Source organism: Ambystoma mexicanum, chromosome 8 (assembly GCF_040938575.1).
Source record: "Ambystoma mexicanum isolate Mex_15411 chromosome 8, UKY_AmexF1_1, whole genome shotgun sequence".
Taxonomy (NCBI): domain Eukaryota; kingdom Metazoa; phylum Chordata; class Amphibia; order Caudata; family Ambystomatidae; genus Ambystoma; species Ambystoma mexicanum.
The window spans coordinates 1,510,117,115-1,510,143,602 of NC_090929.1; the positions used below are offsets into that span (position 1 = coordinate 1,510,117,115).

Here is a 26,488-nt window from a genome sequence, read left to right on the forward strand (position 1 = left end):
GCTGCTCACTCTCTCTCAGCGGTGAGCCACCAGCACCCAGGCCTCCCCTTTTCTCGTTTGGATTCATGTCACCTGCTGCAGCGTGTTCTCTCCCAGCGTGGTGCTCAACATTACTACGGGCCGTGTTGCGGCTCAGCGTCTGCAGCTCTCCTCCTCACTGTCCGGTGTAGCAGGGTCATATTTAAACTTCCCGGCTTGATTATTTATCTTCCAACAACTACACCACTGCGTTGGTCTTCCAGGTCTCGTAATCTTCATGACTCTGTGATTCTTTCTCTTGTCAGTGGTCCACATACTATCCCTCATGGGAGTTTGGGTAGTAATAAAAGTACTCTACAAAGAAGTTGGGGAGGAGTATAACAGTATGCAATTATGACATGAGGCATAGAGGAAGCATCCCCTGAAGGGAAGTTGGGGCATACGACTTTCCCCATTGCCATCTTGTCTCCCCGAGAGTCACCTCCCCCCAGGTGGTCCTCTCTCATATAGCCACCCCCAAGATCAGGATCAGGTAGCGGCTGCGGTCTCCTGGCCACATAGGATGAGGCTTCCCCAGGGAAAGGAGGGATCAGATTTATCACAATGGGCTAGTGTGAACCTTTAATGACAATTGTAAACATTAATGTTTGATTACAGCTTTAAGGCACAGCTCTCGTCAAACCTGAGATAGACTAGCCCAAACATGCCAATGTTATACTAGAGAGAAGAGCATTTCATTGAAATAATTCATCATTTTAGTCATGTCTGCATATGTGAAATATATATCTTTAAATTGTTAGTTTAAAAGAGAACGTAAATAAGTTACCTGAGATTCATATTTCAACCTTCGGATAACTTCATCCTTGAACATCAAAACTTCCACTGGGGTATCTTTGCAGGGGAACCGTGCCATGGTCTGAGCTCCGTGTTCGAATGGAAAGCCATCCAGACTTCTGGGATTGAGAAATTCACTACGGGCACACACATAGGCCTCGCCCCGTAACAAGGAAATGACCGACCACGTTATTGGGGCCACTACAGCGCGGCCCACAATGCTGCCAAATAGTAAGTACGTGGCTGGGGCGGTGCAGTTCTTCACCCCACGACCCCGACACTCTGCCACCAGATTCCAGGTGTAGTTGTTAAGTATCACGCCTATGAGGAACAAGACCAGAGCGGGAACCCCAATGGCCGCCAACCCGTAAAGGTAGTTCCTTGCTGGAGAGCACGGGCAGTGAAAGGCGACCACAGAAAACAGTTCCTGACTGCCCACTGTCCCCAGAGCCACCAGGCCATTGAATATCATCACATCTTTGCTTTTGAAGAACAAGGAGAGGAATTTGAAGTTTTCTGCAATGATCGCAGCCATTTTCTCCCAAGTATTGCACGATTAGGGAATATTTCCTTTGCACTGAAAAACAAAATACAATTGACTTATTCTTAAGTGACATGACACAAGACTTAACCTAGTTATGTAGAACATTTTAATTACTTGTTTCTGGTTTATTCCCTGTACAAATTTCTGGTCTTGACAAAAGAATGACTTGAAACATAGAATCGTTCTGATAATGGCAGTAAAATATAATTGAAAGTCTAGTGAACATGTGATGAGCATGTTCAAACAAGCCTTGGATAATGTAATCTGTATCTCCATTTGCACATTTCTAGATTTAGTTTTACAGCACAATTCACACAGGACATGTTCTTTTTAATGTGGATACATAATGTGTTTTAATGAATGCCAGTGGTTTGTGAAGGCTGCAATGGCTGGAATAATCCTGCTGAGCCTTGAAATTCAGTAACATCCTTTCTTCAAATCAGTGGCTCATTGAAATGACCCACCTTGAAACTTTGTAAACGTCCTTTCTGCTGTTGACGAACGGGATATTTTTGAGGGCATTTGATCAAACTGTTTGTTACTGTAAGAGTAAAAAAGACATCAGAGTGCACAATGTGAACCAACCCCAATTGATGAACCATTAAGAGAAAAGCAAAAGAAAGAAAGCGAGAGGAAGAAAGACAAAAGGCGAAACAGTCAAATAACCTGGAGAGTGAATGATCACAATTTGGATTTTCAACCTTCACCTTATCAATATGGCTTCTATAGAAGGTTTATTGATACACTCTGTTATATTGATGACAAATGGGTGTAATAACCCAGCGTTGCAACCAAGATACAGCAGAAGGAGTGCCTGAACAGACAGGTCACACCCACAGAGAAAGCTGGATGTTAGTATTTTGACCTTTGCCTTTGAGTCCTATATCTTGTTTTGTGTAATGTCCTTAAAGCTCAGGTGATTGACAGAGTTAAGAATGAGCTGTGGGTCCTGAATGAAAGAGGGGGGGGGGTTCTAAATGTTATAGGGAAGAGGGGGGAAGACAATGTGTTTATTGTGAGATGTATCATAAAGTATCTAAATCCTAATGGAATGGCCATTGATAATAGACAAGTGAAAGGTAAATGGGACTTTGACATCAATGATGCTGTTAATTAGTATATTGAAGGAAACAAGTAACATACTATTATAACTTGTTAAAAGGTTTAATGAAATGAATCAAAACGTGAATATATGTTACCTTTCTATCTGTTTTGAATGGATTGATGCAATACAATGATGTGCCTGTACGGTTTGGATAACCCAACACTAAATAATTATTAAAACATTACATTAACAAACCTGGGAATTATTTCAAGGTTGTGAGATTGTGGGGAGGGATCGTAGTTGTATTGGCAACCACTTTCATATCACTCACTGTCTGGAACAAATTAAGGAACTGATGACCCAGTCTTCTTTGGCACAATACTCGATTGCAACAGTCTTATTTAGGAGGGCACCAAAAGTTGCAAAATGACCCTCTTATGCTCCCACTTGCTAATCCTTTGCCGCCCTTTTAACTGCTCCTGAAAGTCTGATGTAATGTATTAGCTTTACAATTATTGTGGGAATGTCGTAGCCCCTTTACGGTTTCACAAGGACTACAGGCTTTAACAAGGGATAAGCCCTTGTTGATGTCATGTAGGTTTATGGTCATGTAATGTCAATTTCTGTGATCTCATCGGTGTGGTCCAAAGATAATTTGTCTTTATGGAATTTTGTGTGGTGTCATTTTGATCCAGAAGATTCTATATTTTAGGCGAGAGCACAATATTATTTAACCAACATTGATAAAAACATTACTCCATCTATGAATCTTTGGTTCTTAATTTAATCAGCTGCAGTTAACAGAATTCGTCACCTTATACCATTCAAATATTTGATTCTATCCATCAATAATCCTGATCATGCCTTTCGATTACTGAATCTAAAATTAGAAGTGCAGAAATCTGCCCAAATTCACGTTTGTGAAATCTGGAGAATTTCAAAATCAAAACACAGTGAAGCTTTATTAAAACCTTTTTCGAGGTGGTGACAAAACTGGCTGCTGCCTTATCAGGGGCACTCTCCCAATCGTCCGAAGCATTTTCAGATTATCTGGGCCTTAGGGAGATTCCTTTGCAGTTTCTAACATGAATCTTAGTGCTAAATACGCATAGAATAAAGATTTTCCATAATAACTTACTAGAAAGTCTTAATTCTATTAAAGACTCGGAGGCGAGCATTATGCTTCTCTTTCTTTTATTCGACAATAAAGAAAAGAGCTCAGCAGCAAGATATTTGTGCACCAAAAGTGAGTGTGCCATGAGTAATGTGCAGAAAACAGGTGCACCAAATATATATAATAAACATAGCAATGTAACAGTAATATAACAGTAATATCTTAACATAAAAGGTAAGAGTCTCTGAAGGAACTACATTTCCCAGGGAGCTTGGCTCCAGTTCATTTTGAGGCCATCAACACGTGACCTAGTCCACCAATAGTAGTTCAGATCCCCTGCATAAACAGTCCTAAACATGATGACACTTCCTCTTTCTGGGCTGTGAAATTGGCTGTCCATAGTAGCAGATAATTGTAGCTAACTTGAAGAAGAAGAACTTGTGTTGGGCCGAGATCAGGCGGACTTGTCTGCAGGCGCGGTCAAGAAAAAGGAACATTTTAGTCTCTTGTATATGACAACCCTAGATCCCTTATCAGGGTGGGAGAAAATCTTGGAGTTATTCCGATAGGGTACATGTAAATTTCAGAACATTAATCTTTTCATTACATCTTTAATTAACATCAGGTAACATGTTGTTATTTTCTGGCCGGGTGGGATAATGCTCGCCTCCAAGTCTTTAATAGAATTAAGACTTTCTAGTAAGTTATGCTTATTTAAAGCTTACTTACCACAATAGATGCCGGCTGATCTACTGGCTTTAGGTAGAATTGTTAGAAAACTGGTTCACTAGCCCAGTCTGCCATCCTCATGATATCTTCTAGGCGAACTCCTGCCTGAAATGCTTTAGAGGCCATGGCTCCTCTAACTGAGTGGGCTCCGAAATGCTTGGTGTCTATCCCCTACTTGAGCTAGCGTCCACCGGACCGAACGTGCTAAGGTCGGTGCTGATACTGCTTTGTGCGGTTTACGCAGAGCGATCAGTAGCTGCCCGTTAGGGGAGGTTCTGAGTGGAGCCGTCTTTTCTTCGTAGACTTTCAAGCATTTAACCAAGCAGAGCTTCGGTTGATCTCTAAAGGCGGGATAGGAAATTACCCTGGAATTGCACTTTGTTCTTCTATGAATTCGGAATACGATGCCATCAGGAGAAAAGGTTCTGCCTGCTAGATCTAGAGCTCGGGTGTCTGAGACTCTCCTGCAGGAGACCAAGCAGAGTAGAGTAGTGAGTTTGCCAGATAGGGCTGTACGCGATAGTTCTTTGTTATTGGGCCATGCCAGAAAAAGGTTCAGTACTTTATTAACGTCCCAAAGCTTGTCATAGCGAGCTGGAGGTGGGACGGTAAGCCTTACACCCTTGAGCAACCTGCAGACGAGGTGGTGTTCTCCTGCTGGTACTCCTTGGATAAGGTCATGACCTGCGGAAATTGCTGAACGGTAGGCGTTCACAGACCTGTAGGCGAGCCTTTTCCGCTAGAGATGATAGAAAATTCAAAATCTCTTCTATAGGTGCTGAAATTGGATGTAATCCTTTCTCACGACACCAGGAGCCCAGCTCTCTTCGATAAGGTTGATCGCTTTGTGAGACATGCCTGGGACTCTCCATCTTGACCTGAAATCCTCCAGGCTGCTAAGGTCAGAGATCTGTTGAGGAGGAGAGGATGACATTGATCTGATGGATCTAATAGGAGATCCGGAAACTGGGGTAGTAGGATTGGAGAATCTGTAGAAAGTTCCAGAAGAACTGGATACCAAGTCTGAGATGTCCAGACCGGCGCTATAAGGATCAGATTTGCATGCTCCTGACGGACCTTCGCCAGGGTCCTCGCTATCATAGTGAAAGGAGGAAAGGCATACAGTATTCCCTGGGACCATGACTGTAGGAATGTGTCTGTTGCAGCTGCTGCTGGGTCCAGCCTCCAGCTGTAGAAAGCTGGTAGTTGGGAGTTGAGTCTGGAACAAAGAGGTCTATGTAGATCGGACCCCAGATCTCCTGAAGGCGGTGGAAAATCTCTCTGTTGATTTTGCAATCGCTGTAATCTGTCGAGTGGCATGAGTACCAGTCCGCTACTGCATTTGAGAGGCCGGGAAGGTACTCCGCTGTAACTGAAATCTGGTGATCCAGACAGAAATGCCAGAAGTCTTTGGCTAATTCTGCTAGGGATCTCGACTTGGTGCCGCCCAGATGGTTGATGTATCTTACCGCTGAGATGTTGTCCATCTTTAGTAAAATACAGCAACTCGCTTTGCCTTTGGCAAAAGAGCGCACTGCAAAGGAACCTGCAAGAAGCTCTAGGCAATTGATATGAAGGTCCAGCTCCAGTGGGGACCAAGTCCCTCCCGTGGCTATGGGACCGCATCTCGCTCCCAAACCGGAGCGACTGGCATCCGACTCGATAATAATATCTGGAGCAGAGCCGAAGATGGCTCTGCCGTTCCAGGCTTCCATGTGAGAGAGCCACCAGTTGAGCTCTGTCCTTGCTTGAGGAGACAGTGTCAGGAGTTGAGAATAAGAAAGGTTTCTCCTTAAGTGTTGGCCTTTTAATCTTTGCAGCTCTCGATAGTGAAGAGGGCCGGGAAATATTGCTTGGATGGAAGATGAAAGTAGCCCTATCACTCTTGCTAGTTCTCGAAGGGAGAACATGTTCTTCTGTAAGAGTCTGCGTATTTCTCTTTTGGTAGAGTGAATCTTGGCTGATGGGAGTCGAAGCTGCGAATTCTGTGTATCCACTATGAATCCTAGAAATTCCATATTTCTGGATGGAAGTAGAACTGACTTCTCCCAGTTTATAAGAAAACCTAGGCTGTGCAGCAAGTTTATTGCCAGTTCGGTTTGTTTCCGAACTAAATCCTGTGATTGGGCCATGAAAATAATGTCGTCTAGATAAATTATGAGACGAACACCTTGCTCTCTTAATCGAGCTACTACAGGTCTTAAGAGTTTGGTGAATACCCAAGGCGCTGAAGAGAGTCCGAATGGGAGACTTGTGAATTCCCAATCTCGGTTTCTCCAGGAGAATCTGAGGTAACTGATGTGTGTTTGATGGATTGGTAACCCGAGGTAAGCGTCTTTTAAGTCTAGGCGCATAAGCCAGTCGTTCGGTCTGAGAAGATCTCTGAGCATGTGTATACCGTATACCTTCCATTTTGAAATGGCGGTAAAGGATGCACTCGTTGAGCGCTCTGAGGTTTATGACTGGGCGCACTTTTTGCTTCCTGCGTACCAGGAAAATGGGACTGAAGAAGCCTCCCTGACTTGAGCAGGGGCGAATCGTGTGCTTCTGATGGAGACTGAGTATTTCGCTGTCTAAGGCGGTTTGGTCTGATAGAGACATTACTATGGGAATGGGGCGACATGTCTGAATGGGCTGTGTAAAAGACTCTAGGTGTAGACCCCGAGTTGTGTCCCTGACCCAGGCATCTCCCGATAAGGTATCCCAAGCATTTGCAAACATCCTTAACCTCCCTCCTATAGGTGTTAGTGGTGCTGGCGCAGTTATCAGTACACTGACCTGTGGATTGTTGCTGGGCTGGGTATCTGGCCACTCTCCTCCAGGGACACCCTCTACCACGACCTCTCGAGGGGAAGAAAGTGTCGGGGCGTTCTTGCCAGGAATTATGCTGACCTCAAGATTGTTGCGGTCTCTTGTCGAAGAAGTAACGGCCGGAAGAGCGACCTCTTCCTCGTCTGGCCCTGGAGAAAACCTTGGTTGCAAATACTCTTTTTATTGAAGCCTGTGCTTTGTCTAACGCCGTGAATGTCCCGACGAATTTTGTCATCTCCTTCATGAAAGGGTCTCTGAAAAGCTGGCCTTGCACCGTTGTCTGCCAGTTCGGTTAGTTTGGCATCTATCTTGTATAGGATGCCTTTCCGTCGCTCTGTTGAGATGGCGCAACTGGCGTTGCCCAAGAGGCAAATAGCCCTCTGGACCCAACCGGACAGTATCACTGGGTCGATGGGGTCCGATGAGGAGATGGCTGCATTCGCAAGATCAGAGATTTTTGCTAGTGGACCTGCTATGTCCAATACTTTGTCCTGGCAGGCTTTCCAGGCGCGATCAATACCCTTCCTGGGGTCTTTAACGTTTTTACCCAAAAAGGTAATCATTTTAGAATCGAGCTCTGGAGTCAGAGCTACTTTATCCGCAATGTCTGGTCGTGGACATTCAGCACGTAGTCTGGCGCGAACTTCTTTATCAAGCGGCTTGCGCAGCCTAAGGTGGATGTAATTCGATGTCTTGGAAGATGGTTCCCAATCGGTGGACCTGGGGTGTATTAAGTCTTCCGGGGTAAATGTACCTTCAGTAGAAGGTTTGGTCCCGGTTGTGTCATTAGGGATGGGGTCTGCCGCAATCCCTTATGTAGAGGGTCTTGAATCCTCAAAATGAAATTCCTCATCTGAAGAGGAGTGAGAAAGATCAGCGTCGTAGACGTTTTTGTTATGATCTTCTTCTTCCGAGCCCTGTCCGTGTCCCTCCGGGCTTGAGGGTCTAGTTCCCCTGGTTTCCTGCTCGGGGTAAGAGGGTAGATGGGAAGGGGTTACCGTCCTATTCATGAAGGCTTGTTTCAGCCTTGAGAAGTCGTCCGTTACAGCAGCTGTGGCATTAGATGGCTGGCTCGGGGGGGTCGTAGAGCTTTTACTCTTGCGAGCCGGTATACATCCCCCTTTTCTGTGTTCTCTTCCTCCCAGGAGGGGAGGTCCCTCTGAAATGCTCCTCCATAGTATCTAGACGATTTTGTATGGGAATGAGCATATCTGTTACAACTTTCTTAACACTGGTCTCCACAGAGGATCCCAGAACCTTCTGAAAACTATTAGCCATTGCCACTTCATCTATGTAACAGTGATCTCCCTCAGCCTCAGACCAAGCCTGATCTGATTGAGGCGAGTACTGTTCTGCCATTATAAAGTAAATGCACCTTACTCACTTTTTCTTCTTTTTTTTTCTTTTCTGGGCTTCCGAACGCCTTCTCTCACTGCCCAGTAATGTTATTTCAGTTCAGCTTTGTAATTGTTCTTAAATGCTGAATAGAGAATTTCTTTGCTATATGCGCGGTGAAAAATCAGTGAGAAGAAACGCTCTTGTCTGAGGAAAGATTCCGGCGCTCGAGCTGCAAGAACTGTTATATTATGACGGGCATGCGCGCTCGAGCACCGGAATGTAGAGGAAAGGACCCGGAGAGCAGGAGCTCCCTTGGCGGCCTGCATGCGGTGCATCGTGGTCCGACTAGGCCGCGCCGGATTTCCAGTCCCTCAGAAGCGCAACGATGTTGCGGCGAAGCCGGCGCGAGCCCTCGGCGAATCCGCTGGACGAGCGGAATAAATAACTGATCAGTTGTGACCGTGTGAAGCGGTCTCCGAGGTCAGAGGACTGATGTCGGAGCCCAACATAAAGGTACAAATTATAATATTTTTTCTTTTTTTTTTTTTACTGAATATTGAAAGTAAAATTCGTATAAGTCTATTACTATGCAGTAAACATATTATGACATTTTTGTAACGTTATCTTTTAAATTATAAAATCATGACGTAAGCAGTGCTAAACATGAAGTACTTCTCTCTTGCTGTGAGCAGCAAAGAAAGAGGAAGTGTCATCATGTTTAGGACTGTTTATGCAGGGGATCTGAACTACTATTGGTGGACTAGGTCACGTGTTGATGGCCTCAAAATGAACTGGAGCCAAGCTCCCTGGGAAATGTAGTTCATTCAGAGACTCTTACCTTACCTTTTATGTTAAGATATTACTGTTACATTGCTGTTACATTGCTATGTTTATTATATATATTTGGTGCACCTGTTTTCTGCACATTACTCATGGCACACTCACTTTTGGTGCACAAATATCTTGCTGCTGAGCTCTTTTCTTTATTGTCGAATAAAAGAAAGAGAAGCATAATGGGAGCCTCCGGTCTTGACATAGAATTGTCTTGTAATCTTTGGAAAGAGTTCTGATAGGAAAGCCCTGCACATTTTACCACTGGGGATAATATAGAGGTCCTACTAGTTTCTTCCCATTTACAGCTGGTCAGATAGCTCAGTGAATTAGTGCTCTCGGTTGATTTAGGCATTATCCTTCCAAGGTCAATGTATATATATATGTATATATATAAATATATATATGATACATTACTCACCGTAATTGTATTTCTGATGCTTGTATCTGCTTAGATTCACATGCTGTGCATAGGCCGACATCTAGTGGAAGCTGCAGAGTATTACAGTTGGTTTTTCGAAACTCGAAAATGGGCGTCAACACAGGGTGTGCCAGTAATACTATCCCTAGTGTGACGTCCACTGTACCCAAGATCCCTCACGCGTCTAGGATCCTCAGATTGTATTTTTTCTGACATGAGGTAGCATGAGGAGTAGCGTGAGTACAGATAATCCAAGCAGATAGATAGAAAGGTAAGACTACAAGCAATCATGCGCCTTCTCTCAGAGGGGAGGAAGGGTGGGTCGCATGTGAATCTAAGCAGATACAAGCATCAGAAATACGATTACGGTGAGTAATGTATCCCTTCGGAGGCTTGTGGAATCTGCTTAGATCACATGCTGTGCATAGATTAGCGAGCAGTACCTGAAGAAGGAGGTGGGATGTGAGAAGAGTCATGATTAAATAAGTGTCTTAGAACCCCTTGTCCCACTTGTGTATCTGCTTTGGAATGGGTGTCAATGAAGTAATGCTGAGTAAAAGTGTGAATAGAGCTCGAGTAGCTGCTTTGCAAATGGTGTCAAGGGGTACATTTGCAATGAAAGCCAGAGTGGCCCCAATGCCTCTAGTAGAGTGGGCTCTTGGCGTGAAAGGCAGAGTTCTTTCAGAGAGAGTGTAACACAGCTGGATACAGATAATAATCCACTTCGAGATGGCACCTTTAGAGACGCGATCCCCCTCTCTGCCTGTAGCTACGCAGACAAACAGTTGATCTGTTTTTCTTAGCGGTCTGGTTTTATTTACATAGTAGAGGGCCACCCTATGCCCATCTAGGGTGTGGAGTTTCACCTCAGCCGAGCTTTGAGGGTCCTGGAAGAAAGCCGGAAGCTCGATGGACTGGTTTACATGGAATTTTGATATGAACTTAGGTGAGAACCTAGGGTGTGTGCGTAAAACCAGTTTGTCTTAATGGACAGTAAAGAAGGGATCCAGCACTGACAGAGACTGAATTTCACTGTCCCGTCTTATAGAAATAATAGCTACTAAGAAGGCCGTTTTATAAGTCAGGTGTTTGAGACTGCTTTTATGCATGGGTTCGAAAGGGGGTCCCATGAGCTTGGCTAGCACCACATTAAGGTCCCACCCTGGTGGTAGGTTTGAAATAGGAGGGTGAAGTCTCTTCACTCCTTCCATGAAGGCTTTAACTACTGGTACTTTCCACCACGAGACCTTGCTATGAGAAGTGGTGTATGCCGACAGGGCTGCCAGGTGTACTTTCAGTGAGTTAAAAACCAATCCTGCATCTAGCAGGTGGAGCATGTATGTAACAATAGTGGAAGGAGTGCAATCAACAGGGTAGATTTGTTTACTCTGGCACCAGATAACGAACCTCTTCCACTTGTCAAAGTAACAGTGCCTTGTGTTTGGTTTCCTAGATTCCTTTAGGATGTCCATACACCTCTGTGGTAAATTGAGATGTCCAAACTCTATGACCTCAGGAGCCATGCTGCCAGGTTCATTGAGTTGGGTTGCTGGTGCACTGTTTGACCTTGGTGCTGGGACAGTAGGTTGTACCAGGCTGGAAATTTGATGGGCTCGCACACCACCATCCTGCGTAGGTGTGGGAACCACGGTTGTCTTGCCCACATGGGAGCAACTAGGATGAGCGTCATCGACTCTCTGTTCATCTTGTTCACCACTTTCCTGATGAGAGGAGTTGGTGGAAAAGCGTACGCAAACATCCCTGACCAGTTCATCCACAGGGCGTTCCCCTGGGAGTCTGGTTGGGGGAACCTGGATGCAAATTTTGGGCATTGTCTGTTTTCGCTTGTGGCGAATAAGTCTATAGTGGGGAAACCCCACTGAGAGAAGATGTCTTCTACGACCTCTCTGTGTAGAAACCATTCGTGTTCTTCTGGGAGGGAGTCTCTGCTCAGAGCATCCGATAGGGAATTGAGCTCCCCTGGAACATGTTGTGATGACAGGAAGATGTTCCGTCTGAGTGCCCATATCCAGATTTTCTGGGCAAGCTTGGACAGATTTGGCGAACGAGTCCCTCCTTGCTTGTTCAGTTAGAACATGGCTGTCGTGCTGTCCGTCCGAATTTGCACTGACAGGTTTAGTAGGTGGGGCTCGAATGCTTGAAGCGCTCTGAATACTGCCAGAAGCTCTAGCAGGTTGATGTGGTTCTTGGCCACTGAGGGAGACCAGAGACCCTGAGCTGTGTGGTGGAGATGGTGAGCTCCCCACCCCGTCAGACATGCGTCGGTAGTGACTACTGCCTGTACTTCGGGATCGTAAAAGGGTTTCCCCTGTGCGAGATTCTCTCTTGTCCAGCAGTGAAGACTTTGTACTAGTGTTGGCGAAACGACCACTAGATCGTCCCACTGACCACTTGCCTGAGACCACTGTTTCGCCAACCATTCCTGCATGGGACGCATGTGCAGGCGCGCGTGGGGGACCAGGTAAATACATGACGCCATCATGCCCAATAAACGCATTGCTTTGCGTACCGTTATTTGTTGACTGGACTGATAATGCGGAATTTGCAGTATTATATTCCGAATTCTTTCTTCTGAAGGAAATGTCAACCCCTCTTGAGTATCTAGGATTGCTCCTAGGAACTGTTTGGAGGTGCTTGGCACTAGGCTTGACTTTCTCTCATTGATTGAGAAGCCTAACTCGTGGCGGAGGTCGATACTCCTCTGAATGTTTGTCCTGCAAATTCCTGGGGTTTCCCCCGTTATGAGCCAGTCGTCCAGATAAGGGTACACTGGGATTGCCTCCCTGCGTAGGTGTGCAGCCGCCACCGCTAGCACCTTGGTGAATACCCTTGGTGCTGAAGCTATCCCGAAGGGCAGTACCTTGAATTGGTAGTGTCGACTGTCCACCTTGAAGCGCAAGTGCTTTCTGTGCGCTGGGAACATGGAAATATGAAAATAAGTATCTTTCATATCCAAGGTTGCCATGTAATCCCCCTTTTTTAGGAGGGGGGATTACCTCTTGTAGCGTAGTCATACGAAACTTTTGGGGCTTGACATACTTGTTGGCAGGCCGTAAGTCCAATACTGGGCGCATTGTCAAATCTTTCTTTGGCACAAGGAAGTAAGTTGAATAAATACCCTTGTTTACCTGGTGTCCCGGGACGAGTTCTATCGCGTCCTTTTCTAGCAGAATGGCGATCTCCTCGAGGAGAATCTTCTGCTGTTCTAAAGAGTGTACTCTTTGTCGTGGAGGATGGTTCCGGGGACGCTGCAGTAGTTCTATACAATATCCTGTGGATACTGTTGACAGCACCCATCTGTCTGATGTGATCCCTTCCCAAGCCTGGGCGAAGTTGGAAATGCATCCCCCTACTGTGGTTGCGTGAGAAGGGACCCTGAACTGAGCGTTGCTGCTTTGGTGGAGGCGTGCCGCCTCCCTTGCTGGGGCTGCCTCTGCCTTTACCACAACCTCTCCTATTACCCCTGCCGTAACCCTGGGTAGACTGTTGGCTGTTGTTCCACTGTGTACCCTGCCCCTGGGAATAGTTAGATCCTCTCTGGGAATTTTGGCCGCGTGGGCGACGAAAATTACTATTCCCTCTCTGGGTAGGGGGTTTATTGGTTAACTGGCCAAGGGACTTGAATGTTTCATATTCCTCCTTGGCATTCTTCAGTGCGTCTTCGACCGCCTTACCAAACAACAGATCGGCTTCCATCGGTTTGTCCAACAATGATGCCTGGGTTTCTGCCTTAAAACCCGACTGCCGTAACCATGCATGTCTCTTGATAACAGTGCCTTCTGCTATCAATCTGCCTGCGTTGTCCGCGGCGTCAAAGGTTGCTTTCAATATGCAACCAGACACGGCTCTACCCTCTGCGGAAAATCCGAGCTAACTGGCCCTTTAAAGGTTCAGGAGCAGAGGCTATGAGTGCCGCGACTTCTTCCCACTGATGGCAGTTGTAGCTGGCCAACAGGGTGGTGGAGTTTGCAATCCTTGCTTGATAGGCGGACGTTGAGGCTACTTTTCTGCCGAAACCATATAGTTTTTTGCACTCCTTGTCGGGAGGAGCTTCGGACAATGACAAGGGTGTTCCAGCCCTCTTACGAGTGTTAGTGACAACTAGGGAGTCTGGCTTCAGATGTCCTCTTATATAGAGAGGGTCAGACTGGACTGCCCTGAAAAGTTTTTCAACCATGGGATTGACTGCTCTGGTGAGGTTCGGGTTCACCAGGGACGGGTCTATTCTTCGCTGAATGGACTTAAGGATAGGGATGGTCTGGGCAACAGGCCTCCTTTCCCCCACTAACTCCTCTGCGAAGTCCCTCTCCTCCTGGACCACCGTGGGTGTCAATCTGGAAATGTTCTGCTGCACGTGCGAGAACCTCGTTTAGGAGGGGTTGGTTATCGACAGGGGAGTCGGTAACCGGGGCTTTGTTTCCTACCGGGGAATCTACTCTGTATGTTTCTGGGTCTTCCTCTTCCTCTTCTTGGTCCTCATCATCCCCATAGTAGCCCGTCCCGGTTTGCTCTTCTACCATGCCAAATTCTTGGTCCTCACCAAAGGAAGCCTCTCCTTGATGCAGTGAGTATGGTCTTGAGTATGGTTGTACCTCGAAGGGGTCTGTAGACCTCATCGGTGTTTCAAACCGGGGCTTCTTACTCGGGGGGATAGGATCATTAGAGCCTGAGGGTGTCGCCCCTTGTGGATCATACGAAAGGAAATGTTCTGGATTTTTATCGTGAAAATCAGCCAAAGAAGACATCCTTGACATGACCCTATCTATGTCTTCACTCGACCATTTCTTGGAACTGGGAATGACTCTCTCAGCAAGTCTTTGGGATTTATCTTGAGTAGATTTGCTGGTTTTAGACATATCAGCAGACCTGGTCTTGTCTGTCTGTTTAGGGGGAGTGGTGTGTTTCACAGGTGTGGAAGAGTGCAAAGGCTGCTTCTTCTGCTGTTTTCCCCCCTCCCCGTGAGTGGAAAAATGTTTTCCCTGTCCTTTTGTGGCTCCGGAGGTTTTTGACGCCTGGCGTCGAGGATCGGGGGTAGGGTCCCTGTCCTTCGAGCGTGGGGCCTCGCTGATTTTGACTGCGGGCTCCGACTCCTGGAGCACGGCCTGGGGGTGGAAGTCGTCTTCGTCTTCCGACGATCGAACTTCTGTTGGCCTAGGGAGCGAGGCACTCTTGGCAAGAGTGGATGATTGCCTTGAGTCATGCGGCGATTTTGATCGAGAGCGCCCAGAGGACACCGAATCGGACCGTTCTGTTTGTGCCTCTCGGTTGGACTTCGTATGTTTAGTGTGTGTGGTGTGTGAAGCGCTTGTGTCGCCGGGGGTCTTCCCCATAGCCGCGCTGCCGGACGACCATCCGAGGTCGGGGACTTGCGCTCGGCTGTCTTTCGACGCCGTAATGCCCTCGCCGTCCGAAAGTACGGCGTTGCTGCCGTCGCTGAAGGCGCCCTCCGCTGCCATGGCCACCTGCCTGGCGTGGTGGGCCCAACGCTTCGTCGAACGGTCCTTAAGTGTCTTAGGTTTGAACCTACTACACGCTCTGCAGTTCGCTTCGGGGTGGTCCCTCGGCAAGCAGAGATTGCACGTGGCGTGCCTGTCGACCCAAGGGTATTTGCGATTGCACTTGGGGCAGAATTGAAAAGGGGTACCCTCCATACGCACCTTAAGGCAGCGGGCTGTTAAGTGTAGGAAATGTATAAGGTGTACCTATATGCCAAGAGTGTAGAGTATGTACAACCCCCCACTCTCCCTACTTGCAGGGCCAAGGCCAGAGGCCTTCCAAGGCCCGGGCCGAGGCCAGAGGCCTTCCGAGGCCCAGATCCGTCGTGCAGCAGCCGCCGGTCGATTTCTTCTCCAGCCGGCGTCGAGTTGTCGAAGTTCGACGTTGGGATGGGGAAGGATGTAAATAAATTAATATTTTAGAAAAAGTATGGCTAAGGCCAGGGGACTCCGCAAAATGCTTCCGACCAGTATTGCGGAAAAAACAATCTGAGGATCCTAGACGCATGAGGGATCTTGGGTACAGTGCACGTCACACTAGGGATAGTATTACTGGCACGCCCTGTGTCGACGCCCATTTTCGAGTTTCGAAAAACAAACTGTAATACTCCGCAGCTTCCACTAGATGTCGGCCTATGCACAGCATGTGATCTAAGCAGATTCCACAAGCCTCAGAAATATATATATACAGTACAATTAAAACAGGTAATAATGCCACATATCATTCAAATTACAACCCTACGTAATTTACTGCAAATCACAAGATCACTAGGAAAGTAAACATACAGTGGATATTATAAGATCCACATGGGTACAAGAGTAGATATCGTTTAGCTGCCCGGTCTCATAAGAGTGAAGGTGTATGCCCCTGTTGGAAGTACCAGGGCCGGTCTTTGGCATCATTGTCTTCGGAAAGATTCTGGAAAAGGATGAGCTGTAGTTCCTGAAGATACTGAGGAACCTGCAAAAACACAGCCCTGAGGTGTCTTGAATAAATGCCAGTTCTTCCAATTGAGCATCATAAATGTCAGTCTCCTTGAGAATGAGAGCAGATTTTGAGTAACACAGCAATAGTGGAGGCTCCTAGATACTATGAAACCCCTCAAAAAGAGCACCAAAGCATCCTTGGATCCTGCAACTATTGTAGATAATTCATCCCTTGGTTCTTCATGATCAGCTGGACATTCATATAATTGGAAAATGGGTGTCCTCCAAAATAAAAGGCAAAGGAAAGCTCTACTAGGGCAACTTTACCATAATGTGCATCTGCCTTTCATAACAAGAGGGACAGAAGACTGAAAAAGGTGTTCTGAATTGGGTTGGACAAGCTATCCACATTACCAGTTCTGGCGTTTGTGAAGCCAAACCATCACTACATTGTTTACATTGATTCCAACCTCAATGGGCTAATAGCTATACTCCACCAAGGATAACGCAGCACTGCAACTCTGTAGAGCTGGGAACATGGTACACATCCTGACAGACAAGCTATACACTGTAGCGCTGGTGCAGCCAGCATGGATATGTTTTTATTACAGTGAGTGGTACATTTGTACTGGCTTTATGGATAAAGCTAACATTATGAGTGTTCTTATATGGGGTCATTGGGGCAGCCAACATGGAAATGTGCTCTTAAACTGGGCATAGTGTTTATACTGGTATTATGGGAAAAGTGAACAAGATCACTGCTCTTTTTCTTTTTTTTACTTTTGGCTATTTATTGCGCGCTTAATACCCATAGGTTTTATCAGCGCAGATCCGGGGATCAAACCTATGTTGCTCCATGTTGTCTTGCGTCCAAGGCGAGCACATTTCCCCCAAGCTTTCCTCCCGGGCCTCTTATATGGAGGTGGGAGGGCTACATTGGTGCAGCCAGTACAGACTTTTTTTGTTTTCTTTTTTTACAGTGGCAGAGCATTTTTACTTTTATTACAGGCAAAGGCAACATGATGAGCAGTGTTACATGGGAATAGTGACCTACACTAGTGCAGCCAGTATGAACACATTTTCTTACAGTTACATGACATTTTGACTGACATTACGGGAAAAACAAACAGGGGTGAGTTCTTACGTTTGGCTACTGGCCTATATTTCCAAAGCCAACATGGACACATTTTCTTATATCATATCAGCATTATTGGTATTATGGTCAAAATAATCATAAGTGTGTTCTTCTTGGGGATACTGGCATATGTTGGGACAGACAGCATGGACATGTTTGGGCACAACCAAATTACCATATTTCTTTACACTGGCAGAATACGCCACACTGGCACCTACTGTGGGCAAATGCATCATGAAACTGTGATGGAAAATGCTCTCACGCACTCTTGCTGACCTGTCATCTATTGGATTTGTTCATGTATTACCTACAAAACCAATTGTAAACTATATGGCTCTTAGTTTACACCCACGCAGGGCTTCGAGATAAGCAGCGTACCTGAACACTTCAAACATCATAAATAGGGAGTAACGGGTGGTCATGTATCTGACACATGCACTGCTCAAGCAATGTGTTCAAACTGGCATCACAAGCAGCAGCATCCACAAACAAGGATTGGCAAACGCAACCGTTTTAGCTTTTGTGTAGGGATAGGCATTTACCAGGAACTGGACTTATGGTACTACATGGGTATGTGATGGCAAAATCTGGAAAAGTTTGTGATTACCTGTGCATATGATAGCAATAATACCTCACCAAATGCCTATCTAATACCTATGCACAATCCAAAACTGTTGGCTTTGACAATGCTTGTTTTCAACCGAACTCCATCCAATATAAGAAACCGATCTATATGAAATGACTGAAGGCACAGATTGATTAAGACAGTGCATTTACAGCTGCAGTCAAGCCCTTAGCGCTCAGCAGACTGCTTAGGGTTAACACTGGCAAGTTACAGATTGTATCGCTTTATAGAGCTAGCTGAAAGAGACCCCGAAAGGATGTGCTTTGGGCGTGGGAGTAGCGGGGGGTGGGCAGGTAGTCAGTGGGAATGACTGTTAAGGATTTGCATGGCCATAGGCAGTCAATGAGTGGATGAATAACTAGACAACATCTACAATGTGCACAACCCTGCTCACATATCATCCCCCTTCTATCTGTACCCAATGCCATAGTTTCGGCATATAAGTGGTGCTTAAGTGCAATTTAATAGCCACAACTAAAAAGACATCCGTTCTATTGCTGCCTGATGGGAAGACGATCAAAACGATAAAAAAATACACTTTTCATTTATGAGAATTTCTTGCTAAAAAACGGATTACACATAAATGTATAAATAAAAATTTAGATTGACTTGCTTGAAAATACACCATTCAGGAATGGAACTCGTTTTTACTCCCACAAAATCGTTCCACTTCTACCCAAAATAGGGAGTAAAATATTCTGACCTCAACTTCTTATCTGAAGCCCTTCCCACAGCTCGCTAGAACCCGAAGCCACTCCCAGATAGGAACGTCACCACATTGCAACTTCACGATTCATTTTAGATCAACAAACATTAAAATAACATCATGTTATCACTACGGTGCCTGGTTGGCTGTTTCACTGTGCCTCTAGCAATACGCTGAACATGCAAGGAGAGAGAACCGCTAGAGGGTGTGGGGTGGCTCTGTGAGAGGGTACATGTGCAGGTGGGCTACGTGTGGGTTTATGGGGGGCAAAGAGACATTATACACTGGAATAAGAAATACAATGGGTCTGGTTCCAATAAGGAGAAACGCCATGAACAGGAAGAAAGGGAAAACGAGCAAACAGCCATGGGAAGAGAGAGAAAGCAGACGAGAGAGAATCTCAAAAGAGAGGGGGTCATTCTGAGTATGGAGGTAACCATACCAAGTACTGGGTCCGGGTTCCTTGAATGAGGAATTACTAGCCCATTCCAACCTTGTAGGGCCTGGTAATTCCTCATTCAAGGAACCCATCCCCATTCGAGCCCCCATAGGGCTCAATGGGAATGGGGAGGGTGCTAACAACGGGCCGGTTAATAACGGGCACGTTGTTAGCACCCTGGTCTCTTGCGGGACCCGTTAATGACACCTTTTTTTACCAGGTGTCCTTAGCGGGTTCCGCGAGCAGAACTCGTAATGAGGCAGTAAGGGGTTGACGACTCCGGCACCTTTACCGGCGCCGTTAACCTCTTACCGCCAAAGTCGTAATGACCTCCAAAGAGCGAGAGAGCACACAGGGTGAACACTGGCCACAGAACAGAAAATGGATACACAAAAACACACACTCGCAGTTAAAGAATTAGTGACCCATGGCTAGCGCGTACTCGGGAGCATAAAACAGAGGCCACGGAGAGAGGGAGATGTGCAGACATCACCACCGAAAGATGGGATATCCATCACGATAACCAGTCATTGCTTGAGGGAGGAAGGAAGGCCCAGGCTGAGACAAAAAAAGGCAGAAGAGAAAGTCATGGGAAGTCACATATTGAGAGTAGATAGCCAACGCGTTAGAGAGCGAGTAAGAGAGGGAGTGCGTCGCACAACGCAGGAAAGAGGTAGGCACAGAGAGAAGGGGGTCAGAGATAAAACAAGAGACTGTTGCAGGTGAGGGTTCTAGAGGAAGAGTGAACAACGGAGAGAGTGCGAGAGAGAGAGTGCAACAGAAAAGACAACCAATGAACCAGAGGCATTCAGGGAGACAGCCACATTGAAAAGGGAGTTTGGGCCAAAGAGAGGGAGAGATATCACACAGAGAAGAAAAGGCACACCAATTTAGGGATCTTCCTCCATAGAGACAAATGAGCCCGCCTCTGCCATACCACCAATCGCAGACAGAAAGAAAATGGGTCTCACAGAGGGAAGGAGAGAGAGATACATACAGTGACACACACACACACACACACCACACACACACACATTGTCCCCCTGGAGCATGGAGGGCGATAGAACTAAGGCAACAAGAAGCATGCAAGTGCTGTTTATAGTGGTGGTGCTGGCATATATTGTTGAGCCGGAGATCAGGATATTCTTTGGGCGCAAGCAGCATGAATATGTGCTTTACTCGGGCAATTCTGGCATATATTTGCAACATGCTCCCGTTTACTGTTGTGACCTGGCATCTATGTGAGTATTTGGCTCGCTTTTGGAACAGAATTCTATGACTTTTTTGGTCCATGTGTTCTGAAATGTGTGCTGTAAAATCAACCATACTGATTTAATGTGTAAAGGTCAGTGTAGAACCTCTCTGCGAACCCCACATTGAGTTGGTTTGGTCTCGCCTACTGCAGTCCATTGGATCAAATCGGGGTAATATTGAAGGTCGGCTCATCCATAATGGACGTCTGGGTAGTGACCGGTCACCCAGACACCCATTATGGAAGAGCCAGCCGCCCAAACAATAGCAGAGCCGAGAACCGTAGTTAGTGCCCTCTGTCCCTGAAGGAATCGCACACTCTAGCTCATACCCAATGGTCCATGCCAAGTAGGGCGTACAGCTCTCCCAGCCACTCATAACCTATTGACTAGACTGGCTGGATCACTGCAATGGGAGCGAGTTCTTATGTGCACAATTCTCTCATTGTGGCCACATTGAGATCATTGGGGTGTTCCCTGGTCAGAGCAAAGGACATGCAATCGTTCTGCTTGTTCGGGCTCTGATCCTTCCTGGCTTGGTTTCATGGGCAGTGGCCCTTCATACAGGCAGGGCAGCAGAGGCACTGGGGTGCGCTATCAAGTAATTTGATGTGTGTGTTGTTTGTATGAAGATGATGTGCGAGTGTGTGCAAACATGTCTGTATGTGCATGACAACATGAAAGGTGCTAGTGTCTGCGAGCATGTTTGAGTGTGTATGTGCAAGTGCTTGTGTGTATCTGAGTGTGTGTGAGCATGTTTGCGTGCAGGTGTCTATGTAAGTTCGGGAGGGGATGGGGAGTGGGGGCAAAGCTGATTTATTTGTTCTTGGGCTCTGGCATCACAAAATGGTTGCGAGTGGCAATGCTGAAATACACTGGGTGGACCAGTGCATGAGCATGTTTGCTGATACATATGGGGTTACCAGTGCTATGAACGTGATTGAAAGTGGCAATGATGAAATATATTGGTGGCACAAACATCATGACTGCGATTTAAGGTAGTAATGATGACATATGTTGTGGGTATAAGCATTAGGAAATCCTTTCACAATGCCATATAGTGTGGACAGCAGCAATGTGAAAGTGTTTTAAATTGTCGGCACATGCATAATAAACATGTGCTTTACAGTGGCAGTGCTGACATATATACTGGGCATGCGTTTTACCATTTTATTTAGCAACACATTATTAGGATGGCTTGGACTCCCTTGCAATGCTCAGTGACTCCGAAAAGGTTTGGGGAAATATATATGTCCCTTTGCTGTAAAGTTTCACCAGCCACAACTGGTATGGTGAAGTGTCATGTTCTAAATAATTCACACTGAGTAATTTGGATGTTTCAGTTATAGCTTCCACATAAAAGGGTACCCAGTCGTATGACTCACCCGGTAGTGACTGCTACGAAAACATACTGTGCATATTGTAAGGGAGGCATGGCATCACACGTAGACTCTGACACAAGAGTTGCAAGTTTCAAAACCTTTATTGTTAAATTCAAGGGGGTTTGGAAAACTCCTATTGAGCCTATTTCTAAGATGGGAATAAACTCAAGCATCAAATGATAAAGAAACAGTCTTAGTCAAACAATAAAGGACTATGCTAACAAAAACCTAATGCCTGCCCTCACTCTTATTCAAACTAATGTGATATAGAGATGTGTATCTAAAAAAGGAGTAATCAGTGGTGAAACGAAATGCCAGAATGGCAATATAAATCAGTATTCATTCTCGTCCCCACGTTATATAGCATTGGGGTAGATGGAACACTTGATGCATGAACACACTTTGGCTGGCGAACACAGTTAGACGGCTGGCTCTGCCCTCCGGAGCCTTCTTGGCCGTTCAAGTCTGAGTCACAAGATCACAGGTTTAATCTCTTGGGTTCCCTTCACCCAAGTCCAGGTCACCCTTCAAGTTTCCACACAGTTTAAAAAAAAAAGTTTATAAGTATGGTATTTGGTCGCATTTCACTATAGGTTCCCCTCAATCGGACTTAAACCGTTTCTCTTTGGTGGGGTTCTCTTCCCCAAGCTTTCTTCACATTCCACACATGGGCTTCCCTCCATCGGGTTCTAGCCATCGTACGTGTTTTGATTTCGCTGTCCAGGACTTTCGAAACTGGGAGGATTCCTGGTCTACCCTCTGGGGTTGCCGTTGGTACTCTTGTTCAGAGAAGAATTGCCTAGCATTTCAGTGCTGGACTGCCCCAGGGCAGGACAAAGGCTGATATGTTTTGGATATTTCTCCTCTGTGAAAGATAGTGAGCTAAAGACTCTGGGTGAGGCCCTCGCAACCAGGACTATTGTCTGGCAGAGGGACTCCCAGGACCCCCTTTGTTATTTGCATTTTTTAAGTAACTTTGGGTCTCAGCCTAAGTTACTAAGGGAATCCAGACGTGGACCCCTTGCTCACTATTCTTAGAGAGTCATAGCTCCACCCTACTGATGAGGTCCAACCAGAACGAAACACGTGTCTGGGGTTGCTGTTGGTACTCTTGTTTAGAGGAGAATTGCCTAGCATTTCGGTGCTGGACTGCCCCAGGGCAGGACAAAGACTGATATGTTTTGGATATTTCTCCTCTGTGAAAGATAGTGAGCTAAAAAACTGTGGGTAAGGCCCTCGTAACCAGGACTAATGTCTGGCAGAGGGATTCCCAGGACCCCCCTTGTTATCCACCCTCGACATGACCACTTCGACCCTGCTTTCTTTCTTTACTTCCACTTCACATATTTTCCTTCAGTTCCAATGTCTCTTGGAAAATGTACTTGCTATGTATGACTTGCTTTCTTATCAATTGCTCATAGATCAAGTCTTTCAAACCTTTTTTTTCATTTGTGGTTACTTTCTTTCCCTCACTTCCCTGCTGCCTCTGCAGCTTTAAAACATTTCACAGAGACTTTCGATTTGGCAATCTCACTTCGCTGGACCAATCTGCTACTTTGTATTTCATATTCACAGTTCTTAACAGTGGATTCAGTTTCTCTTGCAGCTTATCTGTGCTCGCATATCCTTCATCCCTCGGATACTGTTGCAAGCATATCAATTAAACACCAACCACCAACCGGGCTTTCTTTGCTTCCTTCAACTCACCGGACGTGTTAAGATGCTTTCCGTCTTTCGCGCCTTTGACGTAGGAGTCAAGATTGTTACCACTGCCACTTCTGCGCCTCCCCAACTTTGCTGTTCTCCCGGCAGGGTGGCTGGTAACTTTGTAGCACTCGTAAGACTCTTTCTCGCTTCCAGCTTGGCTGTCGTACGCAATCCTCACCACGTTTTGGCTTCCTGCCCCTTCGGTTCAACACCTCGGCTTGTCGCTCTCCTTCGCCATCGCCATGGAGGAACTGCTCCTCATCGTGCACCGCCTTGCTTCGGTGTTGGGAGGGGAGCGGGCGGCTCTGCGAGTACCTGGCCGTGGGCGTGTTCTCCGTTCCAACGTGCCAGCCCAGGAGCTGCAAGGTTGTAAATGGGATGTTTCCTGAGGCCATGGTCTCACCACCTGCCCCTCAAAGGCCTGGTGTGTCCTTTCTGGCCCAGGGGAGGAGCTCTGGCTTGGGCACTGCCAGGTAAACCCAGCTGCCCCTGCTTTGACTCCCTGCAGTCAGAGCTTCCTCGCCATACTCACAGGCTCAGTAATTTGGCAGCCCTCCTTGCTTCAGCCCTTGCAAGGTTCCTCCATCTCTGGCTCTTCACTACTGGCCTCTGTGCTTCCTCCAGCATCCCCAGCTCGCTCGAAGTGTCTCTCTGTGCTCCACCTTTTATACTGCCTGGGAGAGTTAACCAGAATCAGGTAAGAGTGGTTGCCCAGACCTGCCTTACTCGGGACAAGATGGAGACTGCCCATAGGAATTCATGGCACATTGATTCGTATGGGTAATCCTCATAGCTCCAGCCTGCCTCTTACTAGAAGCCTGCCTGTGGAGCTGGTGCCCACATTGTGCTGCAGGAGCAGCACCACCTTCACCCTTCCTTGCTTAGCAGGTAAGCCTAAGGGCTCCCACCACCCATTTGCGGGGATTATCTGTGCCCCTAGTGCGAATGGCTCAAAAGTTCAATCTGCCTGCACACGTCTCCTGGCGTTACCTCTAACCAGCATATGTTGAATGTGAAGCAGCACAAAAAATGAAAAAGCATTCCATTCCTACGACGCCATTAAGGACCACGAGGGTTCTATCTCTGCAAGATGGTCGCCGTCTTCGTTTGACCCAACTAGGACTCTCTACTGCTGAGCCGAGAATCCCGCCCCTGTCAGCTGATTGGCCTCGACTCTCTCAAGAAGCCAATTGGAAATCGCTGGAAGGCAAAGCCGGCCCTGCAACCAAGGCACGCAACTAAGGCCAACACCCTGTCCGAGCCTGTCTGAGCCTGTCCGAGCCGGGAGGAGCCCTGGAGGTCTGCCCGACTCTAAACCCCCTCACCATATTTTGCAGTCGACACTAGTCCCTGAAGTATCCTTGACTAGTGACTTCGCCACTGTCATTCATCTGCCAAGATTCTGGTAAGACTTCCCGCACACCCTTGACCCACTGTGATGTGCTACGAAACTTAGCAACATCAATATGTAGCAGCCACATCCGTATGCAAGCCGTTAAATCTAACTACCCTTATGTTCGGTATCATGGTGCAACGGCGTTGATGTAGCCACAGCGCACCTACCGACTGACACCATAAACCGACAATATATACCACTACTGCACAGCTGAATGCTCCCCGACCAAACTCTCTCTCCTGTACTCCGATGCCATCGAGCTTTATGAATGAGACCCCGAGTCTATTTTTCCTACTACGGCACTCCCGAATGCTCTCCAGTCCTCTAACAATGTCGAACCTGTAACAACAACGTTTGCTCTGCTTCTGTTTGGACTATTTACTGTATGCGCCTTTGTCTCTGCACACGTTACCTAATACGCGTTTATTCTGAATGCAGGTTATATTGTTAAATACCCATCAGGCTTTACCCTAACACCTAACCGGTATATTGCATATTGATCTCACTGTGCATTTTTCATTGTGCTGCCCTATTAATTAGCCACTCCAATGCATACATCACTGCCTTCCTGTTCCAAATAGAAATAGTATAGTATTATACTGCCTCTTTGTTATTATAACAAGCAACGACTGTATTAACTGCTCTGTGCTCATCTAGCTTGCAATGCATTGCCTCATTATTGCTATATAAATATGCACTACCTATACTTCCCTGTGCATAGCTAGCACCCCCGCTGCCTGTAAAGTATTTGCTGCACACACTGCTTTGTGTACACTTCCATGCGTTTATTTTTTGCGGCGCTTGCCTTCCTTGTACCTCATGTCTGCCACCAGTTTTGTTGTCTATCTTTCCTGTAATGTCCTGCTACACGTGATACCGTATGACCTACACACTGTCTGCTCTGTCTAAGAACTACATCCTGCATATCTTATTGAACTTGCACAAACTGTTTTTGCTTTCAGCTTTCTGACTACACTCAGTCTGGTCTTCTATTTAGCATTTCACATGACTCTGCTTGCATACAGTACTGTATTTGTACGAGTACCTGTTAGGGGCGGAGGGCCCCAAATAACGGACAGGAACCAGCAGAGTGGAGTATGACTTCTTTATTCAACTCCTAACGGACAAGTGCCTTCCCCGCACACCCACGCCCCTCACCACGTCACATCCGCCTGTGACGTCCACCTCACGAGTGAGGTGTCTTAAAGGGCACTTACTCGTGACAACACCCCCGGACAAAATGTCCTTTCAAGTCACCTTTGCAAAACTCGCTTCACATAACATAACTTGGCCAAGTGGCAACGCTATTAACACTCCTCCACTAACCTGGGAGGCCTCCTCACATTTCTCTGGGGTCTGCCTCGCGGCTCTGGGTCAGAGCCGCCGCCAGTGTCTTCATCAGGGTACACCTGGCGCTGGACCTGTGGTCCGAGGGGGACCCAAGTTTCATCTTGACTGTCTCTTTCAGCTGGGTCGTCTTCTTCTTGTGGTGATCTTTCTTCTGTCTCTTGCATAATATGCTTAAACCTTGAGCTGTTGCGGGTCACTTCCTGCTCTCCATTAGTGGCAGTGATCATTGTTCCTTTGACAGCCACTACTTGGAGCGGTTCTGGTGCAAACTGCGAGTCAGTTTTTTTCATCGTGGCTCTTTGAACCCACACTTCATCACCAATTTGGAATTCCTTGGGAGTGCTCTCCTTCTTCTATCAGTCTGTTCGCGAGCTTTCTCCTTCACGGCTTCATCCCTTCTGATGATTTC

General features: G+C 46.6%; 1 protein-coding gene across 3 annotated transcripts in view; it reads right to left on the reverse strand.

The window, feature by feature from the left end:
- The window catches only part of CALHM2 (calcium homeostasis modulator family member 2), a 184,245-nt gene that overhangs the window by 80,215 nt on the left and 77,542 nt on the right, over window positions 1-26,488 (reverse strand). For 2 of the 3 annotated variants that reach the window (XM_069611705.1, XM_069611706.1), the window contains one exon: window positions 806-1,390. In XM_069611705.1, coding sequence (XP_069467806.1) covers window positions 806-1,348 — 543 coding nt within the window. In that variant the 5' untranslated portion in view covers window positions 1,349-1,390. Of the gene's footprint in view, window positions 1-805; window positions 1,391-1,821; window positions 1,900-26,488 lie in introns of those variants that run through there. The other variant, XM_069611707.1, reaches the window with a different exon arrangement.